The sequence below is a fragment of the Ambystoma mexicanum genome, chromosome 12 (assembly GCF_040938575.1).
Source record: "Ambystoma mexicanum isolate Mex_15411 chromosome 12, UKY_AmexF1_1, whole genome shotgun sequence".
Lineage (NCBI taxonomy): Eukaryota > Metazoa > Chordata > Amphibia > Caudata > Ambystomatidae > Ambystoma > Ambystoma mexicanum.
The window spans coordinates 34,090,927-34,118,215 of NC_090936.1; the positions used below are offsets into that span (position 1 = coordinate 34,090,927).

General features: G+C 47.4%; 1 protein-coding gene across 2 annotated transcripts in view; it reads left to right on the forward strand.

Moving 5' to 3' along the window:
• Positions 1-27,289, forward strand: part of LOC138513217 (phytanoyl-CoA dioxygenase, peroxisomal-like) — a 157,797-nt gene that overhangs the window by 127,799 nt on the left and 2,709 nt on the right. For both annotated transcript variants that reach the window (XM_069627871.1, XM_069627872.1), the window contains one exon: positions 4,819-4,953. In XM_069627871.1, coding sequence (XP_069483972.1) covers positions 4,819-4,953 — 135 coding nt within the window. The remainder of the gene's footprint in view (positions 1-4,818; positions 4,954-27,289) is intronic.

Below are 27,289 nucleotides of genomic sequence, written 5' to 3' on the forward strand. Positions count from 1 at the left end.
CATCAGGTCATCTGAAGGAAGAGACAGAGAAAGGCAGAGAGACTTGGCCACAAAAGGCCCTGATGCGAATGATTGAACTGTGTCCTTGTGCTAGAGAAGCAAGAGACTGTGCTAAGGTCGAGTGAACCGCCCTGTGAAAACATGGGGAAGGGAGGCCAACGGCCTGAACATCCTGACATATCATTTTGTGAACACTTGTTTCTTTTCATAACATTGTTTCTCACACTATTTGTATTTGGAGGTAAGGATTGGCAATAGGTTTTAGTATCAGCCCTTTTATTTTGACTATACACCACTAGGACCAAGTTATTATTATTTGATGGTCATAGCTTGCTCCCATCTGTAAATTTAGCATTAGATGGGCGTTTTCCAACCCTTTTCTGAAGCTCATGAAACACCCTTGAACTGTGGTCATTTGTGTCTGTCTTACTGTTGATACCAGGCCTTCCTTACAGAAGTGAGAGGAGTCCTATACTAAGTATTGGAAGCTGGGGAAGGCAGTGTTAGTGGAAGAAGCACCGGCTTTAAGGAGGAGAGGAGGAACTGTACATTGGAAAGAAAGGGAGGCATGCCAGAAGGTTTACATTTGTTTTGGGGTGGCAAGCAGTGCAAAAGGTGATTATTTCTCAGTGAGGTTAATACCTATATAGAAATGGGCTTACTGTTTGGTGATGGCGATCAGACGGGACTAAAGGTTAGCTGGTGGGGCTACAGAGTAGTAGACCATGAGTGCATTCAGATCCAGGCACTGGCCTTTAAAACTGGAGATGGAGTACAATAAAGTTTCGAGGTTCAAGTGTCCTTTCGGGAGAATAGAATTTGAGAGGACGGACAAGTTGAGTGCGAAAATATAGACTTTTCTCAGAAGTGTTCTTGGATCTCCTTGTGGTTGATCCACAATAATAATGTAGGTGACTCTATCACAAATTATGAGCTGTTCTTACAAAGATTTGTAAGAGACAGTATCAGCAATGAATCACTTCTGAGTTGAACTGTTACCTCCCTGTGTGTGTGGCCAGTCGCTATAGGCCTATTGACTCAACTTATTTCAGTTGGTCACTACCTAAGACAACATCCTAAGTGCTGAGCAGTCCGGCCCAGGGCTACTCTCCCCTGTTCCCAATCTGACCCGTAAAGACCAGGACACTCGAACCCTACCCCCATCTTCTCTCCCCTCCTGCCTGACAAGAATAGCTCCACCATTTTGGTCCCCATCCCCACACACTCTCCATACTGCCCTTTACTGATCATAGCAAAGGATAGGTAGATGTTAAGTAGGGAAGATGGGGGTAAAGTGGGATAGTGTTGAGGGTGGGAGTGAGAGCTATGGATAAGGAGGGAGGAGCTATGACCGGCAGAATGGTGGACAAAGTGTCATATCTTGGTGATCTGAGAGGAGATGTGGGAGGCAAAGTCATGAGCAGAGAGTCAACAGGCACTGCCATCAGTGAAACAAATAACTACGTCTGGGCACTTTATCCTGTAGTGCATGCCTCACAACTGCATGACCAAAATCTTGCAAAGCCATAGTGCGCCTACTATGGTAACACCAGCCACTTGGCAATGGGGGTGCGGCTCATGTTACACACATTCAGTTTGTCATTCAACACCTGCAACAGAACTGCAACACCTGTGCTCTAACAACTAAACAAGCATCACAGAGAGCCCTCTGTTCTTCATCCCCTTGATCAGATTCCCCAGTGATCTTATTGATAGTGATTTTCCTGCCTCATCAGTCTTATCAAAACCCAGTGTTTGCAACGTAAATCTGTTCTAGATTCACATGCTGTGCATAGTGGCCTAAACAATAGTGTGTGTGTGTATGTGTGTGTATGCGTGGTGCCATGGACAATGGCTCAATGGAAGGCTCAAGAGCCTGTAAAAGTTAAAAATTGAGGTTTATTGAATTTCCGAATCGATCAGGTTAGGATTCAGGTCTGTCCCACCCAAACATCTTCAGGAACATGGTCTCCAATTCCCCTCTCCCACCCATTGTTCCCAGCCACAACAATGCTGGAAAAACATTGAGTCGCAGTCTTTGAGATGCATAACGCTTCTGCCACCAATTCTCGACTTTGGTTGAGACTTTCTGTGCTGTTGCTGAAGTTGTCAGGAGCACTCATTGGTTCTCCTGAGCTCTTCTACCAGGTACCCCCACCTGGTACTCTTATCCTCTTGCGGGTTGGACAGCAAATTGTCTTGCTGTTTGAATCACAGGGAATGTCTCTCTCTTCCTTCTGGGGCAGTTGCAAGCCTGCTTCCCCAACCGGAGCTAAGCTTGGTTATTGGATTCAGAATCCACTAAGCAAGGATCCTTTTCAGGGTCCCACATCTTAAGGATGTCTTGTTTGCTGTTGCTTCTTCTACTACTCTTCCTCTCTCAGCTTTCACATCCTCAACTTACTTCTTCCATTCTCTACCATCCCCTCTATTCTCCTTCACCTACTCATCATTCTACCACAGTCTAATCTGCGCCTGCTCTTCTGCACTCTGACAAGTTAAACTCCCTCACATCCTCTTCACTCCATTCACCTTGTATAGAGTGACAGGGTTAGGCCCCAGTCAGGTAATAATTCTGAGTGTGGTGATCTGTGTAAGCGGTGCGTCTTCTGATTGGGTAGGCCCGCTTCATTTGTTTCGTCTGCCCAGCCTTTGCTAGTTGGCCATCATGTTGCTCAACTAGCTGTAGTTGCAAAACATGCATCCTTCATCTTGGAAATATTTGCCAAGCGGCTCCGCTACTGAAAATTCTTTTGAGGTCTGCTACTCTTCTACACTGCAGCTCTTATAGTTCTTCTGAACCTTGCAGGACCCAGTGAGCAGGAACGAGCAGGGTCCATATATTTTCCTTTCCCTCCACAAGCACTGTACTAATCTATTTGTGGACGCCTATGGTGAATTCTTAGAAAGGCTAGTTTTTGCATGCTGTCCTCATCTCTATACTGATGCTTCCAATTCATCCAAATAGATGTCATGTTATCCTTTTCTACTTTTACTCTCAACTACTCTGTTCGCATTTCAGCTTGCCTCACTGCTGTCAACAACCGAATGGAACTTTATCTCATGCTGCACCCTGCCCCACCCCTGATTCCCCCCTCACTAAGGCATGCAAACCTGGGGTCCTCTTGGACATTGACCTTAACCTTCATCACTTTATTACCTCGGCTTTGACTCCAGCCAGGATTAATTTATTTGATACCCGGAAAATCAATCCCCATCTTAGTTGCAACTCCACCAAGATCCTCATACTAAGATCCTTGGTTATCAGTTGCCTTGACTACTGTACGAGCCTCCTCCTTGGCCTGTTTCTACTCTTTCTCCCTGCTTGACAAGGCATTTACATTTTTCACCCATGCACCCTACTTTCTTCCCTGCTCCTCTGTGGCCCCCAAACATGGCTTCCGTGCCAGATCGCCCTCTAAGACGATCTGATTCCTGCATGCATTAACATGTCAGGTTTTGCACCTCACCACTCAGTTCTATATGGAAGTGAGAGGTTATAGGAACAGACTGAGTGCCAAGAGACCACCATTTTTAGTACAGACTTAGTAGAAGTCCCACTATGCAAGGTTCAGCTAAATTACATTTGATGTCCTCTAATACTTGCACGACACATTGCATACATCAAGGCTGGGAGTTGCTTCAAAATGGTGTGTACCGAGATCTTCAAAATACAGTACACCTCCATGGTTTTGATCTCACCTTTTGAGGAACACAAAGGGACTTCATCTGTGGCAGCCAGGAATCTTAAATAAAGTAAAATGTGTAGGATACACCCTAGTTGGTTGCCTTGGTATGGCCCGGCCCACTCACAAGGAGATCAGGTCTAATTAATTTGGCTTTTCAAGATATTTCTATGGCTAGGGGAATTATTTTTAATCTAGCACCGCTAGGAATAGCTCATCAGTGACCTCAAGTAAAAAATACTAATCTATCTCCTTTACTGAAGGGTCTTCCTTCCCAAAGCCAAACTTGCAGTGTTCAATTGCTATTTCACACAGGTCAAGTTCTTATTTATTTCCCCATACTTAAACAGCAATTGCTCAGCTCTTTCTATTAGTTTTCATGCCTATCAACTCGCTCTTCTTAGCCTGTGTACAACTTTTCTCGTGTTCTTTTCTGTCTTTCCTCACATCATTCCATGAATTAATTGCATGTATTGTCTTTGTGCATTTACGGCCTGGCTCTCCTTATTCTTCTTCATTTGTTGGTTAGCTCTTTCGACCGTCTCACTTTCTTCGTTCCCAATCTCATTTTCTATTAGCAGTTGCTAAACGCACACCCCGCCCCAATCCTCTCCAGTGCTCAGTCTCATTTTTGCTCAATCGCACTTCAAAACACTGGAGCCAGTAACCTCAAACCGGTTTTATCATCCTTTTATTTTCTGCTTGTGCCTAAAACATTTTCTTTCAGCTCCTGTTCATAAATATTTTAGCAATATTTATTTTATACTGTTTCTATTGTGCAGTGCATTCACTAAAGTGACAAATTATACCCATGACAGCCTCCTCTTCATCCTCCCGACCCACACCTCATCATTTTGAAGGAGCCACTTTACAAAACAGAGTAATTTTTACTGATTGCCTTCAAAATGCAATCACAATTTGTATTACACCACTTTGAGATATTCTCTGTAAATTGAAATAACCTGTATTTATTTGGACAGGAATTGCAAATGATTTTTTGGACTATCTAAATGATTGATGTTATGACCTACTCCTACTTTTTTTGTCATGGTTTTTGCGCAGTTTCTTTATGTGGAAATTTGACACCCCTCTGGAAAACCTCTTCTGAATAAATACGTAACTGTCATTACAGGCAATTTCATGCCATTACGCAAGCTCAGACTGTGAATACATTGATGTGAAAGGGACAAGTCAAGAGAACATTGAGAAGGAAGTGGCACAAATTGCAAGGAGGCGGCATGGGGTGGAATCTGAGGTATCCCTTAAGGTGAGTCTATGGGAATATATAGCCTGTTGCGATAGGCAAATATGAAACCATACATGTGTTCCTTATTTGATATTACCTGACATGTCTTTTCATTCTAACAAAGGCTACATAAATGAAACTCCTATTCCTCTACTCTCCCTTTTTGGTATAGGGTTGTTGAGTGTAACTGTAGAGTCACTTTGGTTCTGCAGCTTCACTCGGTGTTGAAGGAGGTAAGTCTACAGGCTTGATTCTCCCTCTAACATTCAAAGCCAAAACGCTCACTAAATTGTGCTACCATTCAGCATTTCATCAGCCCCCTGGGTATTCCCGAAGGTCCTAGCAGTGGTGGCCACACACTTGCAAAGGCAGTCCATTCCAATGTACCCTTACTTGGAAGACTGGCTAATTACGGGGGACTCTCCATAGAGGTGCCTTCAAAACAAGCAGCAAACAATCAATCTGCTGTCTATAAACGTAAAGAAGTCAAGTCTAGTGCCCAGTCAAGTAAAGCAATTTCGAGGGGATTGGGTCCTCCGACGTATTCCATATCTATGACAGTAATCACCACAGCTGTGCTGCTTCGGAAAATTGTCTGCGTCCTGCATCGATGATGTCTATACGCTGTCCTCGAGGGCCTCCGTTGAGCCGACGTCACCGGATGTTACAAGTAGGACGCACGACGCCCGTAGCCTCAGTTCTGTTTTTTCCGCCAACGTGTTCGCTTCGGAGATCTCGGCGCGCCTCGGTTCTACTGAATCCTGTTCTTTAGGTTCTTCGAACCTGTTTGTTTGTGTATTAACAATGATGTCTTTGGCTTCTTCCACCCTGCGGTCGGGTTTTAAGAAGTGTCGGGTTTGCGGGTCCAAGATGTCGTTGACGGACACGCACAACGCTTGCCTCTGGGAGGACCACGATACGGATGACTGTGTCGACTGCCAGTCGCTTACATCGAAGGCCTTGCGGGAGCGTAAGAAGAAGCTGTCGGTGGGTAAGGTAGCCAAGCCCCGGAAGTTGCGATCCACTGGACTTTCGACGGACGATTCGAGGGGCGACTCTCTGCATCGTCGTCGTGAGTTCGGGGAGTGTTGGTCCAGGAGTGGTCTCGCCATTCCTCTGCCTCCTCGAGGTACTCACGGAAGCGCCATCACAGGTTGCCTTCCCCGTCCTCATCCGAGGACTCTGCCTGTCCCAACAAGCATTCCACTCCTGAGGAATGGGATTAGTTCCGGCAGGAGATGATGACGATTTTTCAGTCGCAGGGCTCCGTTCCGTCCGCGCCGTCGAAATACGCCGGGCATGAGCGTGCTAGAGACGCCACTCGTGTGCCTTCGGGCTAGAGCGGTCGTCGCGACCGCCGGGCGCCTTCGAGGTCCTGGTCGGACAAGGCTGGTCGCTCTAGGCATGCCCGTTCCAGGTCCCGGTCATCGACGCCCTTGAAACTGTCGGAGTCTGTGAAGTCTTTGAGGAAGACATCAATGCCTTTGGCGCCAAGGTCGTCGAGGGACTCTCTCCAGGCTCCGCCTCCGAGGAAGCCGTCAACGCCATCGGCGCCCAGGCTGTCGAAGGACACGCTCGGGGCTACGCCCTTGAGGACTGTGTCGACGCCGTCGAAGTTGTCGACGCCGATTCCGTCGACTCCTTTCGAGGCTGCTTTGTCGGAGGTACCCCATGGCACGGTGGAACCCCCTAGAAAAGCTCTGGCCAAGGCTAAAAATGTCTGTCCCTTTTTCTGTGCCCTCATTCTAACCTCTGGATTTTATTTCTGAGGTGGATGAAGGGTCCGAGGAAGGTTTGGTTCCTGAGGAGCTACCTGACGAGATTTTGTCTGGGCATAGCCAGATTGAAGACCTGCGGCAGTCATTGCACGACACAAGTGTTCTGGACACCTCTCCGGAGGTGGAGTTCTGTAGGCCTGAGCCTGGCACCCATGCCGAGTCCTCGTACCGGCGCCTTATGTCGAGGGTAACGGAATACTTGGGGTGGTCTGCGCCACTAGGAGATTTTCTGCAGGATGGCCTGACGGATATCCTCGACCAAGGTCCACCAACTGACCCGGTACTGCCATTCCATATGGCCTTGCAAAGAAGGGTGGTGGCGGCTTGGACTGCCCCGGAGAGTCTCCCGGCAGTGAATAAGTCTTTGCCGCGAAAATACCGTCCAGCCAGTAGCGACCACTGCTACTTGACCACGCAACCCACTCCGGATAGTTTGGTGGTGCAGGCGGCTACGGCCCCAGCAAAGCAGGCGTCGTACCCTACCATCCCTTCCGATAGGGACGACAAGCACTTTGATGGCTGGGCGAAGAAAGTGTTTTCTTCAGGGGGTATGGCTTTACAGGCAGCCAACTCCGTGTGTGCCTTGTCACGTTTCACGCACACTCTGTAGAACTGTATTTCGTTAGCGGCTGATCATATTCCCGAAGGGGAGGAACGGGATGATTTTCTTGCCTTGGTGCAGGATGGCAAGGATACCATGTGTGAGTCCGTTCAGTCGGGTCTGGACATGGCAGATTGTGTCAGCCGGTCCATGGCGGCGAGCACTGTAATACGCAGGTTTGCGTGGTTGCGGAAGTCGAGGTTTGCTCCTGATGTGCAAGCCCGGCTCCTCAACATGCCCTTTTGATGGTGAACATCTTTTTGGAAGCAAGGCTGACGAGAGCCTTGAGAGGTTGTAGACCTCCAAAGCTGCAGCGAAGTCGTTGAGCGCTCGCAAACCTCTGCCTTTTCGTCCTAGGGGACAGCAATGGAGGGGAGGTTCCTTTCGATATTACTCATCCTTTAGTAGATCGAGAGGAGCTGCAAGTCAAAGGGGCCACCGTAGGAGTGCCAGAGGTGGAAAACAGGGTACTCGAGGTGCCAAGGCCGCTCGGGCAGTAGCCTCTCTACCCTCGGGCAATGCCGCAGCCGCTTCAGCTCAGTCATGAGGCCATGTCCCATGGTTCTCCGGTTGGGGGAAGGCTGGTGCAGCATCTTGTAGAATGGCGAGCCATTACTTCAGATGTGTGGGTTCTGGAGATCATAGCCCACGGCTAATGTCTTCCTTTCCGGCAGAGGCCTCACGACAATCTACCAGGGAATCTCTCTTTAAAGAGTCCGGATCCGCTCCTTGCGCAGGAAATACAAGCCCTGCTGGAGAAAGGCGCCATAGAATTGGTGCCTGTAGCGGAGAGGAACAAGGGATGGTATTCCCCTTATTTTTTGATTTCAAAGAAAGACTGGGGATTGAAACACATCATGGACTTGCGCGGTTTGCACAAGCTCCTCAGGAAGGACAAGTTCAAGATGGTTACTCTTTCTCAAGTCCTCCAGGCCCTTCAACTTCAGGACTGGTTGGTGTCTCTCGACCTCAAGGATGCTTACTTTCATGTGCCGATCCATCCGAAGCACAAAAAGTACCTGAGGTTTGCGGTTGGCGACTCACACTTTCAGTTTCGGGTCCTGCCGTTCGGATTGACCTCCGCCCGAGGGTTTTCACCAAGCTCATGGTGGTGGTGGTGGCAGCGTAACTCAGGAAAGGGGGGATTCACGTCTACCCCTACCTAGACGATTGTTTGATCAGGGCACGCTCTCCCGAGCAAGTCCTGGATCATCTGTCCGTCATCTGCCACTCCCTTCACAAGCTGGGCTTCTCCCTTAACTTAAAGAAGTCCCACCTGATGCCAACTCAGCGGCTCCAGTAGATCGTAGCAGTGCTCGACACATCCCTGGGGCAGTGTTTTCCTCCCCAGGTGAGGGCTCATCACATTCAGCAGATGGTACACAAGTTTCAACATGCCCAGAGTCTCCCAGCGTTCGAGCTCTTGAGGTTGCTCGGTGTCATGGCATCCTGCATTCTTCTGGTGCCAGAGGCCAGGCTGCGGATGAGATCTCTGAAATGGGCTCTCAAGATGCAGTGGTCACAGTCCTCCGGCAGGATGTCGGACCCCGTTCAGGTGCCGCCCTCAGTCGCTCAGGACCTTCTGTGGTGGGCCGACAAAGGCACTCTGATGAGGGGGGCTCCATTTTGGCTACCCTGGCCGGAGGTGACGATCGTGACGGACGCATCCCTCATGGGATGGGGAGCTCATGCCAACGAGTTGACAGTCAGCGGTCGTTGGTCTCCGTCGGAGTCCAGACTCCATATCAATCTGTTGGAGCTGAGGACCGTCAGGCTTGCCCTGAAGGCTTTTCTGCCAACTGTGCAAGGAAAGAATGTCCTGATTCCGGACAACACAGTGGCCATACACTACCTCAACAAAAAGGAAGGGGCAGGGTCACTTCCTCTGTGCAAGGAGGCGATGCAGCTCTGGTTTTGGGCCATCCAGCAGGAAATTTCGATCTCGGCATTTCATCTGGCCGGAGATGGAAACGAGACGGCGGACGCTCTGAGCAGGCAGAGCGCGATCTCTCACGAGTGGGAGTTGGCTCAGGAGATTCTCCTGGAGATCTTCGCCCTTTGGGGGACCCCTCAAGTGGATCTCTTCGCCTCCAGTGTCAACCGGAAGTATGAAAGGTTCTGCTCGCTGGAATTTCCTCCAAGAGGAGCCTTAGGAGACGCGTTTGTGGTGGAGTGGTCCTTCCCACTGCTGCACGCGTTTCCTCCAGTCCCCGTCATCCCGCAAGTGCTGCGGAGGTCAGAGGTTCGGTTCCCGGATGATCCTCATTGCTCCGGCATGGGCCCGGAGGACGAAGTACCCGGATCTTCTCGACTTGTCCATCTGCCCTCCACGTCGTCTTCCCTACCGAGACGATCTGCTCTCATGGGAGGGGGGTCAGGTTCTCCATCCCGAGGTCAGATCCCTCAACCTTCACGCTTGGCTTCTGAAAGGATGAGGTATAAGGATTTGGACCTCCCTGAAGACGTGATGGAGGTGTTGCTTTCGGCCACTCAGAACCCTCACTCAAATAGCACCTCAGATATTTTTCTCAAACTGACCGCCATCCCCAATCGTTTCAAAACGCTATCCAAAACCTAGAAATAAACTGAGATCCTCTATCAGAAATGATCTTACTAGGCAATAAAAAATGTCCCTCTTTAGTCAAAAGGTCAACCACCACCAAAATGGAATAACAACCCTGATCTTTAGGCAGGTCAGAAATGAAATCCAAAGCTACAGTATGCCAGGGCCAAGTAGGAATCGGAAGAGGCTCCAGTAAACCCATTGGCTTTACAGTTTGACTTTTCGCGCACTCTCCGGGCAAGTCCTCACATAATTCAAAGTATTTTCTCTAATTCTTTCCCACCAGAACTCTCATCTGATTAACTCAAGGGTCTTTCTGAAACCAGGATGGTCTGACAACTGAAATTCATGGCAATCCTTTAATACGTGCTCCCTCAACTCCAGAGAGGGTAAAAATAAGGCAAACCATTACGAATGCAGCGAGCTGGATCTTGTCGCTCCCAACCATCCATTTGCTTTACAGACATTACCTTCCTTATCATTTCTGCCAAATTTCTCTTGTCTTGAGTTCCAGCAGCCACGAACCGTTCCGGAGCAATCAGTGGTACAGGATTGCAGTCAATTCTCAAAGATTCGCTTCCCGGGAATTGGCGAGACAAGGCATCCACCTTACCGTTAAGTTTCCCAGGCTTGAAAGTAACAACAAAATCGTAATCTGCGAAAAACAAGGACCACCTCAACTGTCTAGGAGTCAAGGTTTTTGCAGATTTTAAAAATAGCAGATTGCGATGGTCGGTTAAAACCGTAACCGTGTGTCTAGCTCCCAACAAATTATGTCGCCACTCCTCAAATGCTGATTTTATGGCCAAAAGTTCTCGATCAGAAATAGTGTGACTTCTGCTGGTAAAAATTTCTTAGAAAAGAAAGCCACAGGGTGTAACTGTCCAATCACAGCAAGCCTTTGCAACAAAACCGCCCCCATAGCTAGGTTCGAAGCGTCTGCCTCAACAAAAAAAGGCTTCGCAGGATCAGGGTGAATCAAAATTGGACTAGACACAAAACGAGCCTTTAGCAATTGAAAAGATTTTTCTGCCTCTGAGCTCCAAACAAACTTCACTCCTTTTTGAGCAATTTGGTAATTGGAGAAGCTATTTGTGAGAATCCTTCTATAAACCTCTGATAAAAATTGGCAAACCGCACAAAACTCTGGACCTCTTTCACCTTAGTGGGTGAGGGCCAATCTAATATTACCCGAACCTTCCGAGGATTCATTTCTAACCCCTTTGGAGAAATAATAAATCCTAAAAACTTGATGTATTCAGAATGAAATTGACTTTTTCCCAATTTGGCGAACAGATGATTTTCCCGCAATTTCTGGAGCACCTTCTTGACATGAATCTTATGTTGATTAATATTGGAAGAAATAGTTAAGATATCAATGTACACTACCACGAAAACGTCCAAAAACTCACGAAAGACTTCGTCAATGAAACACTGAAAAGCAGCTGGAGCATTGCACAAGCCAAAAGGCATCACCTGATATTCAAAGAGCACAAACCGGGTCTTGAAAGCCGTCTTCCACTCATTCTCCTTTTAAACCCTGACCAAATGATAAGCTCCTCGCAAATCAAGTTTCGAGATAATGGTAGCACCCTGGATCTGATTAAGTATCTCAGAAATTAATGGAAGAGGGTACCTGTTCTTAATGGTCACCTTATTCACTGCACGATAATCAATACAAGTTCTTTAAGAACCGTCTGGCTTTGGCACAAATAACAAGGGGAAAGCCGCAGGGGATTGTGAATGCCGAATAAATCCCTTTTCTAGATCCTCAGCCAGGTATTCTTTCAGGTATTCGTTCTCTTTCTCAGTAAGAGAATAAACTCTACTACTGGGTAATACCACTGCTGGCTCCAGATCTATCCTACAATCGAAAGATCTATGTGGGGGTAACTCACCTGCAATCCTCATCAAAAATGTCCCAAAACTCCTGATAACAATCTGGTAGTTCCTCCACTACAGCCCCAATTGCATGATGAATTACAGAAGCTTCTTCTTCAGCCAAAGCCTTAGACACGGATACCCCTTCTATTTGAGAAGAAGTTTCAACAGATCTGTTCCAAACAAAACTCGGACTGCATTTCAACTGTCCTTCGTCCCCAATCTATCTGGGGATTATGGAAAGTGAGCCAAAGCATACCCAAAATAATTTTTAGCTGAGGTGCATCTATCAGCTCAAAAGAAATGTCCTCCCTATGACCCCCAACAAGAACCATATTCAACACTTCAGTTTCATGGGTAATAGGCTCTGATGAGAGCGAAGTTCCATCAACAGCCCACACTTGTTCTACAACCTCCTTCTGGATACACTGAATACCCAAGGCCCTGGCCACTCCGCAATCCATGAAGTTACCCGTGGCTCCTGAATCAATAACTACAGGCCCAGAACCCTTTAGAGTTGTTACCTTATCAAACAAGGATACTTTCACTGTAATATGTGGAACAGCTGCTTGTATGGTATTCGCCACCTGCTGATCTGTAACCGCTGAGTAATTGGTCTCTTGGGAGTAAATGGACAGTTCCCTAGGATGGATAGCTCGTCCTCTGAGGATAGCTCAGCAGCAACGTGCTTGGCTTGGAAGCAAAACGACACGGAGCGATGCAGGTTCGATCCCCGGGTCCGCGCTTAGAAACCTCTCGGTATTAAGTGCGTTATAAATAACCTATCATATCATTATCATATCTAGAAAATCACTGCCCCGTCCACAATACAGACATAAACTTACTGGCACGCCTTCTCTCCCTTTCCTCCTTAATTAAAGGGGCTCTTACCCTAGAACACTGTTCTGATCCCTTAGCCTCAATACCTCTAACTCTTACTTCTTTACTTGTGAACTCCACTTTAACTGGCCGCTCAACCCTGCCCAAACTCCTGCCATCACCAAATGCTCGCCTTCTCTCACTCCTCCTTTCATTTAAACGATAGTCCAATTGAATAACTATCCATTAGCTCCTCAAAAGAGGAGGGCCTAGTCACTACATTGGATAAAGCATCCTTCAATTCCTCCCTTAAGCCTCTATACAAAAGAGAAGACCTCTTTTCTTCCGGCCACTTACTTTCCAAAACTATGACTTAAATTGAGTAATATAGGACACCAGATCACGTCCTCCCTGACGCAGCTCTAATAATTCTACATCTACTTCAAAAGAGGTCTGACTCTTATCAAACATTTTACAGAACTCTTCTTTAAACAAAGCAAAGTTTCTCAGGGCTCAATGTTTCTGAGTTACCAATAACCTAGCCCAAGCGGCCGCCTCCCCTGTTAAATAAGACATAACAAATGTGACTTTAGCTGTTTCAGAAGAAAACATTTCTGGTTTAGTCAAAAAATGGAGCTCGCATTGTGTGTTGAAAATCTGAAATTTTTTAGCTTCTCCTTCATACCGCTCAGGAGCCGCCAATGGAACTGGCAAAAGTAAAGAGCGAATTCCCTCTGTCACTCCACTGCTATTCCCTGCCTGAGATCGATCCTCATCCACCCCATATAACACAGGAGGATCCTCTCCATCCTGAACTCTGAAATCCCCCATTCTTCTTGCCTCTGCCTCCTCTAAACTTGTAACCTTCTCACTCAATTTTTCGTTCTCCCTATGAGAAATGTTTAACTCATCTCTCAATTCCCTAATCATATCTCCCAAAACATCCATAGCGGTCTCATCGGGATTCATAGCAGCTCAGGCAGACTCAATTATCTTTGGCCTTTCATACTCTCAGGCTGAGTCTTGTCTGATGATCTGCGGAAGCTGCTGAACCCTGACATACCCTCTAAGGTGTGAAACACTCAACCAATAATTTCCACAGCTAAATATTCCACATCTCGGGGGGGATAGGGGATGTGGAAAAAACAACAAACAGACTCCTTCCAGATCTCTGGACCCTCAGGATATCTGCAGCAAGGAAGGAAGCAAAGATTATGCAGTCAACATACAAAATCAACTTTAACTTTGGCTTCAAGGTATAATGAACTGCTGAATAACTCTTGTACCTGTTAATCCTCTGCAACCTGCCCAGAGGATGGAAACATTAAAGCTTCACCAAAATAAAGGTAATACAGCTTTCCCTAGAGTGGCTGAAAAACTGTGTTGACAAAACATCAGTCTGTCTTTACTCCAAAGAATAAAGATATGCACAGAGAAATAGTTGCTCTTTAAGCTCTGTCTTCTCAACCTCTTTTCTTTAAACTTCTTGTTCAAACAAATTGTTTTTATGGACCTGGATGCAAACAGAATACTGAGTCTTCCGCACTCCTGTCTCCGCTGATGGATAAAAAGTCACTGCGATCTTCAAAGTCTTTATCACACGTCCTCTACAACCTTAACCACTGTTTAATTATTTACTAACTCCACCTAAGCTGCATACCTGTTTAATATCTATAAACTAACTTTTGTTATGTTATCACTTATCAACTTTTAAAATGTAATTCCCTCAGCGGCCGCCGGGGTTGTAATTTATGGACATGCTGAAGTATTTTCTAGCCTAAAACACAGCGAATATTTCTCAAAGAATATTTACATTAAATCACGTTTCTTTTTAGGAAAGAATTAGCTTTCTTCATAGCGCTGGCTCAGATAAAAGAAAGTCATGCGCGTACGTGACAAAAAATAAAACCTGGTTTACTGCATAGTCTCACAGATTATAATATCTGATTATAACCACTTATTTACTTGTATCAGTCAATTAACTGATGAGGTAAAAGTCAGCCAGGCACTTATCTCTTTAACTTGAAGCGTCCACAGCTCACAGTTAATTCCTTTTCTCTCCAGTAAAACACCAAAACTGTCTTCTTAGCTCTCTCAAGCTAGGCCAGGCCCAGGCAAAGAGGACCCACCACTGGATCTTCTAAAGTACTTGACTTGCTCAGCTGATGGTAGACAATGAAAGGCAGTTGAGCACTCCTTCCAGCTGAACAAAAGGAATTCTCAGCCAATCAGATCACTGCTGTGACCCTCCATCTTGACTTGGGATTCTATCAACAACCCTAAATCAACCACAGAATAAGACCCAGGGAACCCTGGCAGTCACAAAGACAGGCTTAGCCTTTCTGTCCATGGAAAGAGTACAAAACATGCTTCGGCAAATACCCCAGTATCAAGCCGGTCTCCAGATAAGCGTACGCAAAGCAATGCAGTCACTAGGCATGATGGCATTGTGCATTTATCTGGTCCCACATGCACGTTTGCGCATGTGACCAATGCAGGAATGGTTGGCGAAACAATGGTCTCATGCAAGTGGTCAGTGGGACGATCTAGTGGTCGCTTCGCCTACACTCGTTCAAAACCTACGCTGTTGGTCGAGAGAAAATCTGTTAAAGGGAAAACCCTTCCACGATCCGGAAGCACAAGCGATTGTCACAACATACGCATCACTTTCTGGTTGGGGGGGCTCATTATCTTCACCACATAGCACACGGTTTGTGGACACAAGTCACGGCACAGAACTATATCAACCAACGGGAACTACTAGCATTCTTCAAAGCACTGCAGGCATTCGAATTGCAGCTGACAAATCCGTCAGTTCAAATTCTAACAGACAGCACCACTGCCATGTTTTAGATCAACAAATAGGGGGGCACACACTCTCCAAATCTGTCCAAGTTGGCTCAGAAAATCTGGAAGTGGGCACTCAGACGTGGGACGTCCCTATCCTCCCAACACGTTCCAGGGGTACTCAACACTCTAGCGGGCTCTCTGAGCAGAGACCCGCTACCAGAAGAATACGAGTGGCAACTAGACTCAAACGTTGTAGACCGCATCTTCTCTCAGTGGGGTTACCCTACAATAGACTTGTTCTCTACAAGAGAAAACAAGGAATGCCCAGACTTCGCGTCCAGGTTCCCCCAACCAGAAACTCCCTATGGATGAGCTGGTCAGGGAAATTTGCTTACGCTTCCCCCCCTCCCACCCCCGACACCATTAATGAGCAGGATAGTAAACAAGATGCACAGAGAACAGACAACGCTCATCCTTGTTGCTCCTATGTGGGCGAGAGAACCGTGGTATCCACATTTGCACACGCTGGCGATGTGCGATCCCATCAAGCTCCCGTACCTAAGCAACCTGTTAACCCAACAAGGGGGGGACAACGGTGCACCCACAACCACACTCAATGAACTTGGCAGCATAGCTCCTGAAGTCATAGAGTTTGGACACCTGAATCTTCCACAATGGTGTATGGATATCCTCAAGGAGGCACGAAAACCAAACACTAGGCACTGCTATTTCGACAAGTGGAAAAGATTTGTCATTTGGTGCCAGTCAAAACAAAACAAATCCCGTGGAATGTACTCCATCACACATTTTAAATTATATGCTCCTGGCAGCTTTTTCAGCCTATACCACCTCTCAGAGCAAGGTCTTGTGGTGGAAAGTACCAGTCATTAAAGCATTCATGGAGGGAGTCAAGAGACTCCACCCTCCTATTTCAAACCCACCACCAGTATGGGATCTCAATGTAGTGCTAGCAAAGCTCATGGGGCCCCCATTCGTGCCTATGCATAAGTCAGTCTTTAAACACCTGACATACAAGACTGCCTTCTTAGTGGCTATTACTTCCATAAGAAGAGTTAGTGAGTTGCAAGCATTGTCAGTGCAGGTCCTTTTCTTTATCATACATAAAGACAAATTGGTTTTACGTAATCATCCTAGGTTTTCCCCTAAATTCATTTCCAAATTCCACGTGAACCAATCTATTGAGCTTCCGGCTTTCTTTCAGAAACCAACTAGCTCAGCTGAGAGGTAGAACTTCACATACTGGATTTGAGGAGGGCGGTCATTTACTAATTAAACAAGATTAGACCGCTTAGGAAAACAGATCAACTGTCTCCATAGCACCAGGCAGAGGAGACCTCATTTCGAAGAATGCCATCTCCAGATGGATAGTAAGATGTATTCAATTGTGCTATTCATTATCAAACAAAACGCTGCCTTTTACACCAAGAGCTCACTCCACAAGGAGCACTGGAGCTACTCTGGCCTTTATAGCAAATGTCCCCTTAGACAGCATTTGAAAAGCAGCTACATGGAGCTCATTACATATGTTCACTCGGCATTACTGCATTGGCACACATTCCAAAGCCGACACCCAGGTCGGTCACGCGGTTCTAAAACATCTATTTGCCGCTGCTCCTTCTCACGACCCACCACCTTCTCATAACACTGCTTGCTAATCTATGCGTAGCATGTGATCTAAGCAGATTCCACAAGCCTCAGAAGGGATACATTACTCACCGTAATCATATTTCTGATGCTTGTATCTGCTTAGAGTCACATGCGCCCACCCTTCCTCCCCTGGGAGAATGTGCATAGATGTTATATGAGCTTTCTGTCTTTATCTGCTTGGATACAACTGTACTCACATTACACTTCATGCAACCTCATGTCAGAACAAAACAATCCGAGGCACCGCGACGCATGAAGGACCATGGGTACAGTAGATGTCATACTAGGGATAGTATTACTGGCACGCCCTGTCGACGTCCCATTTCGAAAACAACTGTAATACTCTACAGCTTCCACTAGATGTCGGCCTTTGCATAGCATGTAAATCCAAGCAGATACAAGCATCAGAAATACGATTACGGTGAGTAATGTATCATATACGCATATACATATATATATGTAGGAATGTCTATTGAGCCAAGCGCAGAGGAGTGTGTGGGAAATCTGAATAAAAGGTAAGGTTCCTGAGGTGAAAGGCAAGTCGACCACTGGAAAATGACGTTAATGAAGCTGAAGATGACCAGTGAAGCCTGCAGACCCTTCTCATCACAGTGGAGGGACCACTGCTGGGTTTTTGACTTGACAGAGGAGCTCTAAAGTGGATGACTCCTTCCCTTTGGCTGGTGGGACCAACCAACCCTGGAACAAACTACAAATTGAGCAATCTCCTGTGGTGCTGTGCCTCTTCAGAGCTGCAGACCGCGAATACCAGGTGACCTCTGACCCATTTGAAGTGCATCGTCTTTACAAGGCCGAATCCATCCAAGTCTTTGCTGAGCTCCAGGTGAACCTACAGAGACACAATTCGGCTCATCCAAGTCCCCTCACCAGAGTGCAGGACTCCAGAATCAAAGATCGACTGGGCGAATATAGTCCTTTGTTGTTGCTGAGAAAAAGGCATCAAAACTGCAGACCGACCAAGGAGACTGATGAAATCCATGCTAAGGGTCCTCTCTCGAGACTGCTGCTGAGACATCCCATTCAGAGTCCTTACTTTCATCAGACCGATGAATCAGGAGACCGGGTCCCTTGTTGCTGCACCAAAGAGAATACAGCTGCCAGCATTTCTTCTAAACTTAGGTACTGTCGGGTGAAAAGGTAGAACTTATTTTGAACCAATAAGTCACTACAGAGTGACTGGAGTACCTGAAGAGGTGTCCCGGGTGTCCACTCTACCCCTGACCTAAGCTGTCGGCTTGTGTCCCTTTAATGAGTCCTTTTGCAGGGCCATCATTTTGTTGAATTACCAAGGATCCTTTCCTAGAGACTAAAAGTATCCTGAGGAACCTTTGCGGTTCTGCTGCTTTTTAAGACTTTGAATCCACTCCAAACTGACCTTTTCATATAGTTAGGGATTGGACTTTTAAAAGCGTTAGTGTTCCCGCAAAAGTGTCTCTAGAACATTAAGCTCTGCTGCTGTGTAATAAACCAACCTTTTTCCTTCCTAAAAGACGTTATCTTCAGTGGTTTTGCTAACTAAATACAATTCCATTATATCTTTGTCTTCACGTGCGTGCGGGGCCATACCGATAATACGGTACAACTATCATTAGTGTCAAACTCTGTAACAATTGGACTGCAAGTAACTACCTCTGAAACAGTGGCCTTTGAAAAGTGGGTTTAAGTATTCCTAAGTGTGTTGGTTAATTGACCCTTCTTGTGTAAATATACTGTAACGCTCACCTGACTCCCACGGAGGCGCTGGTCTAGTCTGGTTTGCTGTGGCCTCTTTGAGCGTGATGCGCAGAACTCGGAACACCGACTGAACAGGACCCTCAAATCTTGCTTGTCTGGCCCGTAGGAATATCCTTCTGCAGATGAGAAAGGGGATGAACAGTCTGCAGAATAGTGTGCTTGATCCCCCCTTGCCCCCTTCGTTCTTCTCTAACTTCCTCCGAAATCCCCGGTTGAAGCTCACCTTATGGTTTGAAAGGATGAACTCTCCATCCTGCTTCTGGTGCAGGGGCGCGTGTTTGTCCAGTTACTTCACTGGTTTTCAGAATGGCTCTGGCAAGATCCACTTGACTTTTCCGAGCAGAACGCCGTAAGTATGAAGATTACAAAAGTTCAAGTTTTGAGCCTCCTTTTCTGTTGCCTTCCTAACCTGTGATCTGTCCTTTATTTCAGGTGCAGAATGAAGGCGATGCGTTGAGGGCTTGAATTGCCGATGGTAAACTCAGGTGAGTTAGCGATGGGGGCGATCCCTCTTAATGTCTTTATATTCCTCCAGTAATGTCTTTTGTCCTTTCCCCATAGGGGCCGGGGTGCAGTACCTGCCAACGAAGCAGCGCCGACCCGAAATGAGGAATGATCCACCAACAGAAGACCGGTAAGTGTTATGGCGGAAAATTAGGCTTTCCTCATATGTTCCTTCTGCTCACCTTTTGTCTCTTCTTCTCTCCGCTAGGCGCAGAGATGTGGCGACCAGTGCAGACAGTCGCGGTGGAGCCAGAAGAACCCCCGAGGACAGGTGAGTGAAGTGCGGCGCTGCAGCGAGCAACGCGGTGCTTTTAAATGAAAGTCTTTTCTCAGGAACGCTGGCGTGAAGGTTCCGGATGCAGGTAAGAAGTTTGATAAAATTCTTGGTTTTCACCTTTCTCTTCTCTTCTTTCCTTACAGGTTTTCCAGGATCGAGGCGGGCGTGGCTGGAGACCAGATGCAGGAGCAGACACGGTGAGCGTTCAGATGCTTGGATGCAGAACAATGCGAAGCGTGAGCTACTGTCTGGGCGTGGCTTAAATAGCCCCAAAGTAGTTCCAGGTAAGTATCCTTCCCTGGCCACGCCCGAGTGGCAAAATAGTCCCAATGAAAAAATAGTCCCCTTCAGGTCTCAGGGAGGCCTGAATCTTGCAGCATGGTCTGCATCAGGTAAGTGCACAAAACACCTTCCTTTATGAGCCTGGCGCCAAAGGCGCCAGGACAGAGTCCAAAGAGCCCCTATAAGGGGCCGCTGAGCTTTTACCTGGGGGCATGATGCCTGCTCCCGGGGGTGCTGGGCCTGGCCTGGTGCTCGGGGGGGGGGGGGGGGGGGGGGGGGTAGGCATCATGACATATACTAAATGTATATGACAACGCATTACTTACCGTAAAAGCATTTCTGATGGTTGTATCTGCTTAGATTCACATGCTGTGCATAGTCCGACATCCAGTGATCACTGCGGAGTATTGCATTTTGTTTTTCATAGTCGAAAAGGGGACGTCGACAAGGCGTGTCTGTAACACTATCCCTGTAGTGACGTGCAGTGTACCCACAACCCCTCACGCGTCGAGGTCCCTCTGTTTGTATTTTTTCTGGCCTGAGGGAGCCTTCTATACATGAGTGAGTACAGAAAAGAGAGAGAGATGTAGAAAGATGTCTATGTTCCTTCCATCCGAGCGGGGAGGAAGGGTGGGCGCATGTGAATCTAAGCAGATACAACCATCAGAAATGCTTTTACGGTAAGTAATGCATTGGGCCTCATTACACGGTAGGCGGTGTTCATGCCGGTAAAATACCGGCACCGCCTTGGTGGCAAGGGGAATTAGCGCCCTATTCCAAGGTTGGCCGGCGGTAATTTCCCCTTCCACCATTGCCCTTCCCCATTCCCATTTTTGCCCCATAGGGCTCTATGGGAATGGGGAAGGCGCTAATTATGGTACCGCAAATTGCGGTACCGTAATTAGCTCCACTGGTCCCTTTGCGGGTTGGTTTTTAACGCCTGCAAAAAGCAGGCGTTAAATTCCCCAACCCGCAAAGGGACCTCGTAGTAAGGCGGTAAGGATTTACCGGTACCGGTAAAATACCGGTACCGGTAAACCCTTACCGCCTACCGTGTAATGAGGCCCATTGTCTTCGGATGTTTGTTAATCTGCTTAGAATCACATGCTGTGCATAGACTAGCGAGCAGTACCCGGAGTTGGAGGTGGGTTGTAAGAAGGAACAGTAGAGAAAAGATGTCTTAATACTGCTTGTCCCACCTGGGAATCAGATCTAGAGTGAGCATCTAGACAGTAGTGTTTTGTAAAGGTGTGTACAGAACTCCAGGTTGCCGCTTTGCAAATGGACTCGAGGGGAACGTTTGCAATGAATGCTATGGATGCCCCAGTGCCTCGAGTAGAGTGTGCTCTTGGCTTGAAGGGTAGTTCTCTCTTAGCAAGAGTGTAACAGAGAGTGATGCATTGAACAATCCATCTAGATATAGTGGACTTTGAGACTCTCGCTCCTTCTCTTCCTGCTGCCACTGAGACAAAGAACTGATTAGTCTTTCTCAGTGGCGTAGTTCTTTCCATATAAAACATGACAGCTCTGCGCACATCAAGTGTATGCAGGCTCTTTTCTCCCAAATTGGAAGGGTTTTGAAAGAACGTTGGTAGTTCTATTGACTGGTTGACATGGAATTTCGATATGAATTTCGGTGCAAACCTTGGGTGTGTGAGTAGAACCACCTTATCTTTGTGCACTGTTACAAAGGGGTCTAAACTAGAAAGAGCCTGTATTTCACTTACTCTCCTAATGGAGGTGATAGCTATTAGGAAAGCAGTCTTAAGAGTGAGGTCCTTAAGAGTTGCCTTGTGCATGGGTACAAAGGGTGAGCCCATGAGCCTGGTAAGTACCACATTAAGGTCCCAGCCGGGAGCTGGGTTTGCTATCGGAGGGTGTATTCTCTTTACCCCCTCCATGAAGGCTTTGATAACTGGGACTTTCCACCATGACACCTTAAGTTGAGAGGTGGTGTATGCAGAAAGTGCCGCTAGATGGACTTTAATAGAATTGAACACTAGACCAGAGTCCAGTAAATGGGTCAGGTAAAGGACAATTTGTGTGGGAGAGCAGTGGATTGGGTTGATGCTCTTACCTCTACACCAGATGACAAATCTCTTCCACTTGCTAGAATAGCAGTGGCGAGTGTTGGGTTTTCTTGCTTCTTTGAGAATGTCCATGCATCTCTGTGGGAGTTGTAAATGGCCAAATTCTATGACCTCAGGAGCCAGGCTGCTAAATTCATGTTCTGTGGGCATGGGTGTAGTGTCTTGGCCTTGTCCTGTGACAGCATGTTGTACGGGCAGGGCAGTTTCACCGGTGGGGACAGGGACATCTCCATCAGGTGCGCAAACCATGGTTGGCGGGCCCACATCGGGGCTATCAGTATCATGGTGACTGGTTCCTGGTGCATCTTGTGCACTATCTTGTTCAGCAGAGGAGTCGGGGGGGGGTGGGGGGGAGCGTAAACAAATTTCCCTGACCATGGTATCCAGAGACCGTTCCCCTTGGAGCGGTTCTGTGGGTATCTGGAGGCGTAATCTAGGCATTGTGAGTTCTCCAGAGTTGCGAACAGGTCTATTTCTGGGAAGCCCCATTGTGTGAAGACGTCGAAGACGATGTCTTCGTGTAACCGCCATTCGTACTCTGAGGGCAGAGGGAAGTCTCTGCTGAGTTCGTCTGCTAGCAGATTGAGTTCCCCTGGTACATGTTGTGACAATAGGAACATGTTGTGTCTGAGAGCCCACTTCAAGATGTTCTGGGACAGCTTGGACAGTCCTGGAGAGTGAGTGCCCCCTTGCTTGTTGAGGTAGTACATGGCTGTGGTGCTGTCCGTGAGGACCATCACTGTTTTCCCTTGTAGGTGTGTCTGGAAGGCTTTTAGTGCCTTGAACACCGCAAGTAGCTCCAGTAAGTTTATGTGCTTGGAAGCTACGCTCGGAGTCCAAACTCCGTGAGCAGTTTGATGGGATAGGTGAGCCCCCCCATCCTGTGAGGGTTGCGTCTGTGGTTAGAGTGGCTTCCACTGCGGGGGTGGCGAATGATTTCCCTATTACCAGGTTTTCCTTCGACCACCACCGTAGCGAGAGAACCAAGGCCTGCGAGACCACCACTAGATCGTCCCATTGTCCGCTGGCTTGACACCACTGGCTGTTGAGCCACTCTTGCATTGGGCGCATGCGCAGGCGCGCGTGAGGTACCAAATAAATACATGACACCATCATTCCTAGCAAGCGCATTGCTTTGCGTACCGTCACCTCTCGACCGGCCACATATTGAGGGATCTGAAACAGCATATTTTGGACCCTCTCGTTGGAGGGGAAGACAAGGCCGTCCTTTGTTCGATTTAGCGCCCCTAGGAATTGTTTGATTTGGCTGGGGTCTAAGCTGGACTTCTTCTCGTTGATGGAGAAGCCCAGTTGGGACAAAAGGTCTACTGTCTTTTGGGTGTTTGAGAAGCATGTCTCGTAAGACTCCCCTGTTATGAGCCAATCATCGAGGTAAGGGTATACCGGTATGGACAACCTGCGCAGGTGGGCCGCTGCCACTGCCAGTACCTTCGTGAATACCCTCGGTGCAGACGCTATGCCGAAGGGTAGTACTCTGAACTGGTAGTGTTTGCCCTCTATCATGAACCTGAGGTATTTTCTGTGCCCTGGCAACATCAAAATATGAAAGTAAGCATCTTTCATGTCCAGTGTTGTCATGTAGTCCCCCTGAGATAGCAGGGGAATTACCTCCTGTAATGTTACCATACGAAATATTTGTGGTTTTACAAATTTGTTCGCTGGGCGCAGATCTAGTACAGGGCGCATGGTTAGGTCCTTTTTGGGTACAAGGAAGTACACTGAATAAATACCTTCCATTACCTGAGATAGGGGCACGACCTCTATTGCTCCTTTCTGTAGCAGCTGTTCTACTAATTGCAGGAGGATGACGAGGTGTTCTGGTGACAGGCGTCGTCCCCTTGGAGGTCTGTAGGTGGGGGACCGATTGAACTCTATACAGTACCCGTGGGCTATGGTTGACAATACCCACCGGTCTGATGTTATTCCCTCCCATGCTGATAGGAACGATGTTATCCCCAACCGGAGACGCATGGGAGGGGACCCGAACCTTCGGGTCTTTTGGTGTTATTTGCCGGGGTGCCTCTGGGGCTGGAGCCCCGGCCTCTGCCCTTGCCACGGCCTTGTCCTCTTTGGGTATACTGGTTACTGGTACCCTGTTTAGAGGGCCAGTTTCCCGCAGTGTAATGCTGTTGCTGCTGCTGTTGGCGTTGGCCACGAAAAAAGCACTTGTTGCCAAATCCCCGCCTATTTGGAGTCTTCGAGATTTGGTCTAAGGTCTTAATGGTGTTGAATTCTTTCTTCGCATTTTCCAGTGCGTCATCCACTGCCCTTCCAAAGATATTTGACTCTTCTATTGGCTTATTAATGAGTGATGCCTGCGTTTCTGCCTTGAAACCGGAATTGCGAAGCCAGACGTGACGCTTCAGCAGAATTCCCTGCACCAAAGAACGGCCCGCAGTTTCTGCCGCATCAAGAGTGTTCTTAATGATGCTCTGGTTGACCAGAGTTCCTTCTGTAACTGTAGCCAATAAGCGAGTTCTTAGAGGTTCAGGGGCTTCTTCGATGTCCTGCTTAAGCTTTCCCCATTGAGCATCAGCATAGCTTGCCAGCATTGTATTATTATTGGCAATCCTAATTGAAAACGCTGCCGAGGCGGTAATTCTTTTGCCCAAGGCATATAGCTTTTTCCCTTCTTTATCTGGGGGTGCCTCGCTGGTTGACAGTGGAACCCCAGCTCTCTTCCTTGTGTTAGTCACCACTAAGGAGTCTAAGGAGTCTGGGACTGAGTGACCCCTGATATATAATGGGTCTGACTGAGAGGGTGAGAACAATTTCTCGATTGTTGGATTGACCCCTCTTACCAGCGCGGGGGTGGACAGCGATGGTGTGAGTCGTCTCTTAACCGAGGCGAGGATAGGAATAGTTTGACTAGTGGGAGGTTTTTCTTTAATAATCCTTTCAACGAAATCAGTATCTGGGGTGACCACCCCAGTTTCAACTTCAAAATGTGCTGCTGTAGCGCATTGAAGGTGGGCTGATCGTCTACTGGAGATGGGTTCCTGACCGGTGTGGTCTGAGGAGAAGAAATGTCTATAATGTCGGGGTCTGTAGACCCTGATGGCGACTGCCAGGGCTGTGAGCTGCCTTCACCTGGGTCCTCCTCGTAGCCCTCCTCACCTATGTTAGTGTCATCATGAAAACCTTCTTCCTCTTGTTGGTCTTCATTATTCACAAACTCATCTTCTTCCTGGGAGTGAGAGTCCTATTCAGTGAGGTCGTAAGAGTTCATGTCTTCCTGTAGGGGGTTAAAGAGCTTCGGGTATTTAGCCCTTGGCCCCTCCTGGAGTACCTCCCTTGGTCTCTTGGGTGTCCTATTTTCTGGGATGGCCATGGACCTGTCTAGCTTGTCCATACATGACTGGAACCTCTCTACAGTCCAGTAAGTAGGCCAGAGCGGTCTGAGAGTGAAAAGGGAGTTTCCTCTCCCTGTAGTTGCTTAGTTCTGTCCCATAGCGTCGAAGATAGGGTCCCTTCGCCTTCTGAGAAACCTTCTCGCTGGCTAGGGTCTTCTGTCGACAGTGGGAGCTGTCCCAGCCTACCCTCCGGCGTCCTCGGCGTTTCTTTGGCCTTGTGAGCGGTTTTCGACGTGTCACCCGCCGTCCGTCTCTGGCCGTCTTTAGAAGCTATACGCGTAAGGCTTTCGGCGATCAGCTTCTCCGTCGAGGGATCGCTCGCCGTCGCGCTAGGCAGTGCCGAGTCTTTACTGGCTACGTACACTCTTCTACGCCGCACAGCCGTCCTCTTTGTGATCGAGGGGCAAGCAACAGTTACACCATTTATGCTTGTCTTTCCAGGTAAACTTGCCCTTGCAACGCGGGCAAAACCTAAAGGGTGTCCTCTCCATAGCTGAGGGCATGAAATGTGATTATGACCTTGAAAGAGAGGGAGGGGAAAGAGAAAGGCATTCTCAGAGTGAAACAAAGAAATTACCACACAACCCTACTGTGTTAGGCCGGCGAGGCCAGGCCACGTGTTCGGCAGTGCCGAAGGATCTCCTCCGCTCGTCCCTCCGTCGAAGATCTTGCTCGGCAGAGAACAGCTTGGCAGCTACGTCGAGGGAGGGATCTATGTGATAGTTATTAATAATAATAAACGACCAAGGGTCGAGGAAATGATTTTGCAATGTCTCTCGAGGAGCTCTGCATAAAGGTGACCAATAACTGGGCGGAAAAAAACAATCTGAGGGACCTCGACGCGTGAGGGGTTGTGGGTACACTGCACGTCACTATAGGGATAGTGTTACAGACACGCCTTGTCGACGCCCCCTTTTCGACTACGAAAAACAAAATGCAATACTCTGCAGTGACCACTGGATGTCGGACTATGCACAGCATGTGATATGTGATTCTAAGCAGATTAACAAACATCAGAAATTTTAATATAACATTTTAAGTATGTTTATTTGGATTATTGCATTTACTGGGTTCTGTGTACTTACCTAAAGCCCACATCTTCCTTCTATATTAAACCCGACTGCTTTGCCACTCTACCAAGGTTCCTTGAGCAGTACAGACTTACACTAAGAGTTGGGGACCTGCATGCCAAGGGATAGTTTTCTTAAGTCGTACCTCAAGTGGACTTCAGGAAAACTTCCATATATATGCTATATTGGGTAAAGAAGTTGGAGATTGGGTTTGCAAAGTGTTAAGCAGATTCAGAGAGACAGGTCTCTCTTTAAATCGAGGAAATTGACTGGAACATTGGTTGGGCAGTAGGCTTCCACCATTTAAATAAGTAATTGCTTACAAAAGCAAAAACCTGGGATTTCTGCCACAATTTTAAGCTGCTTAAAGGTTACAAGTTAATATAGGAATGTGTGAACATCCGTACTTTGTTGGCAGTCTGCAGTCATACTTACTCAAGTTTCCCAACCCTTGGCTCATGAGACAATTCACACTGCCGGCTTCGGAAGCCCGGTATCATCGTCTATGTTCAGGCAAAAGAGTATCAGAGACACTAAGGCATCTTCTTACCCAGTGCCCGGTACTTCAAAGTAGACAAATGGAATATCTGGGACGTTTTGTGCACAATCCTGACATATTGTCGACCACAATGTTCTGGGGTAGATGCATGGTGGGATCAAAGCCTCCTCTAACGGTTGCTTTTATGAAACTTTGGGATGATGCAATAACTTTGATATCCAAGCTTTATATTTAAAAACTGCAAAATGATGAATTCAAAAAAAGTAATGTTAAGCTTTACGACATTAGTGTTGTCTTAGATGAATGCTCATTTATTAAATATTATGTGTTTTATACTTTCTAGTGTGAAAAGCATTTCTCTTTAGCAGGCCGAATAAATATGGGGCTCAAAGACTCCTGTAACATT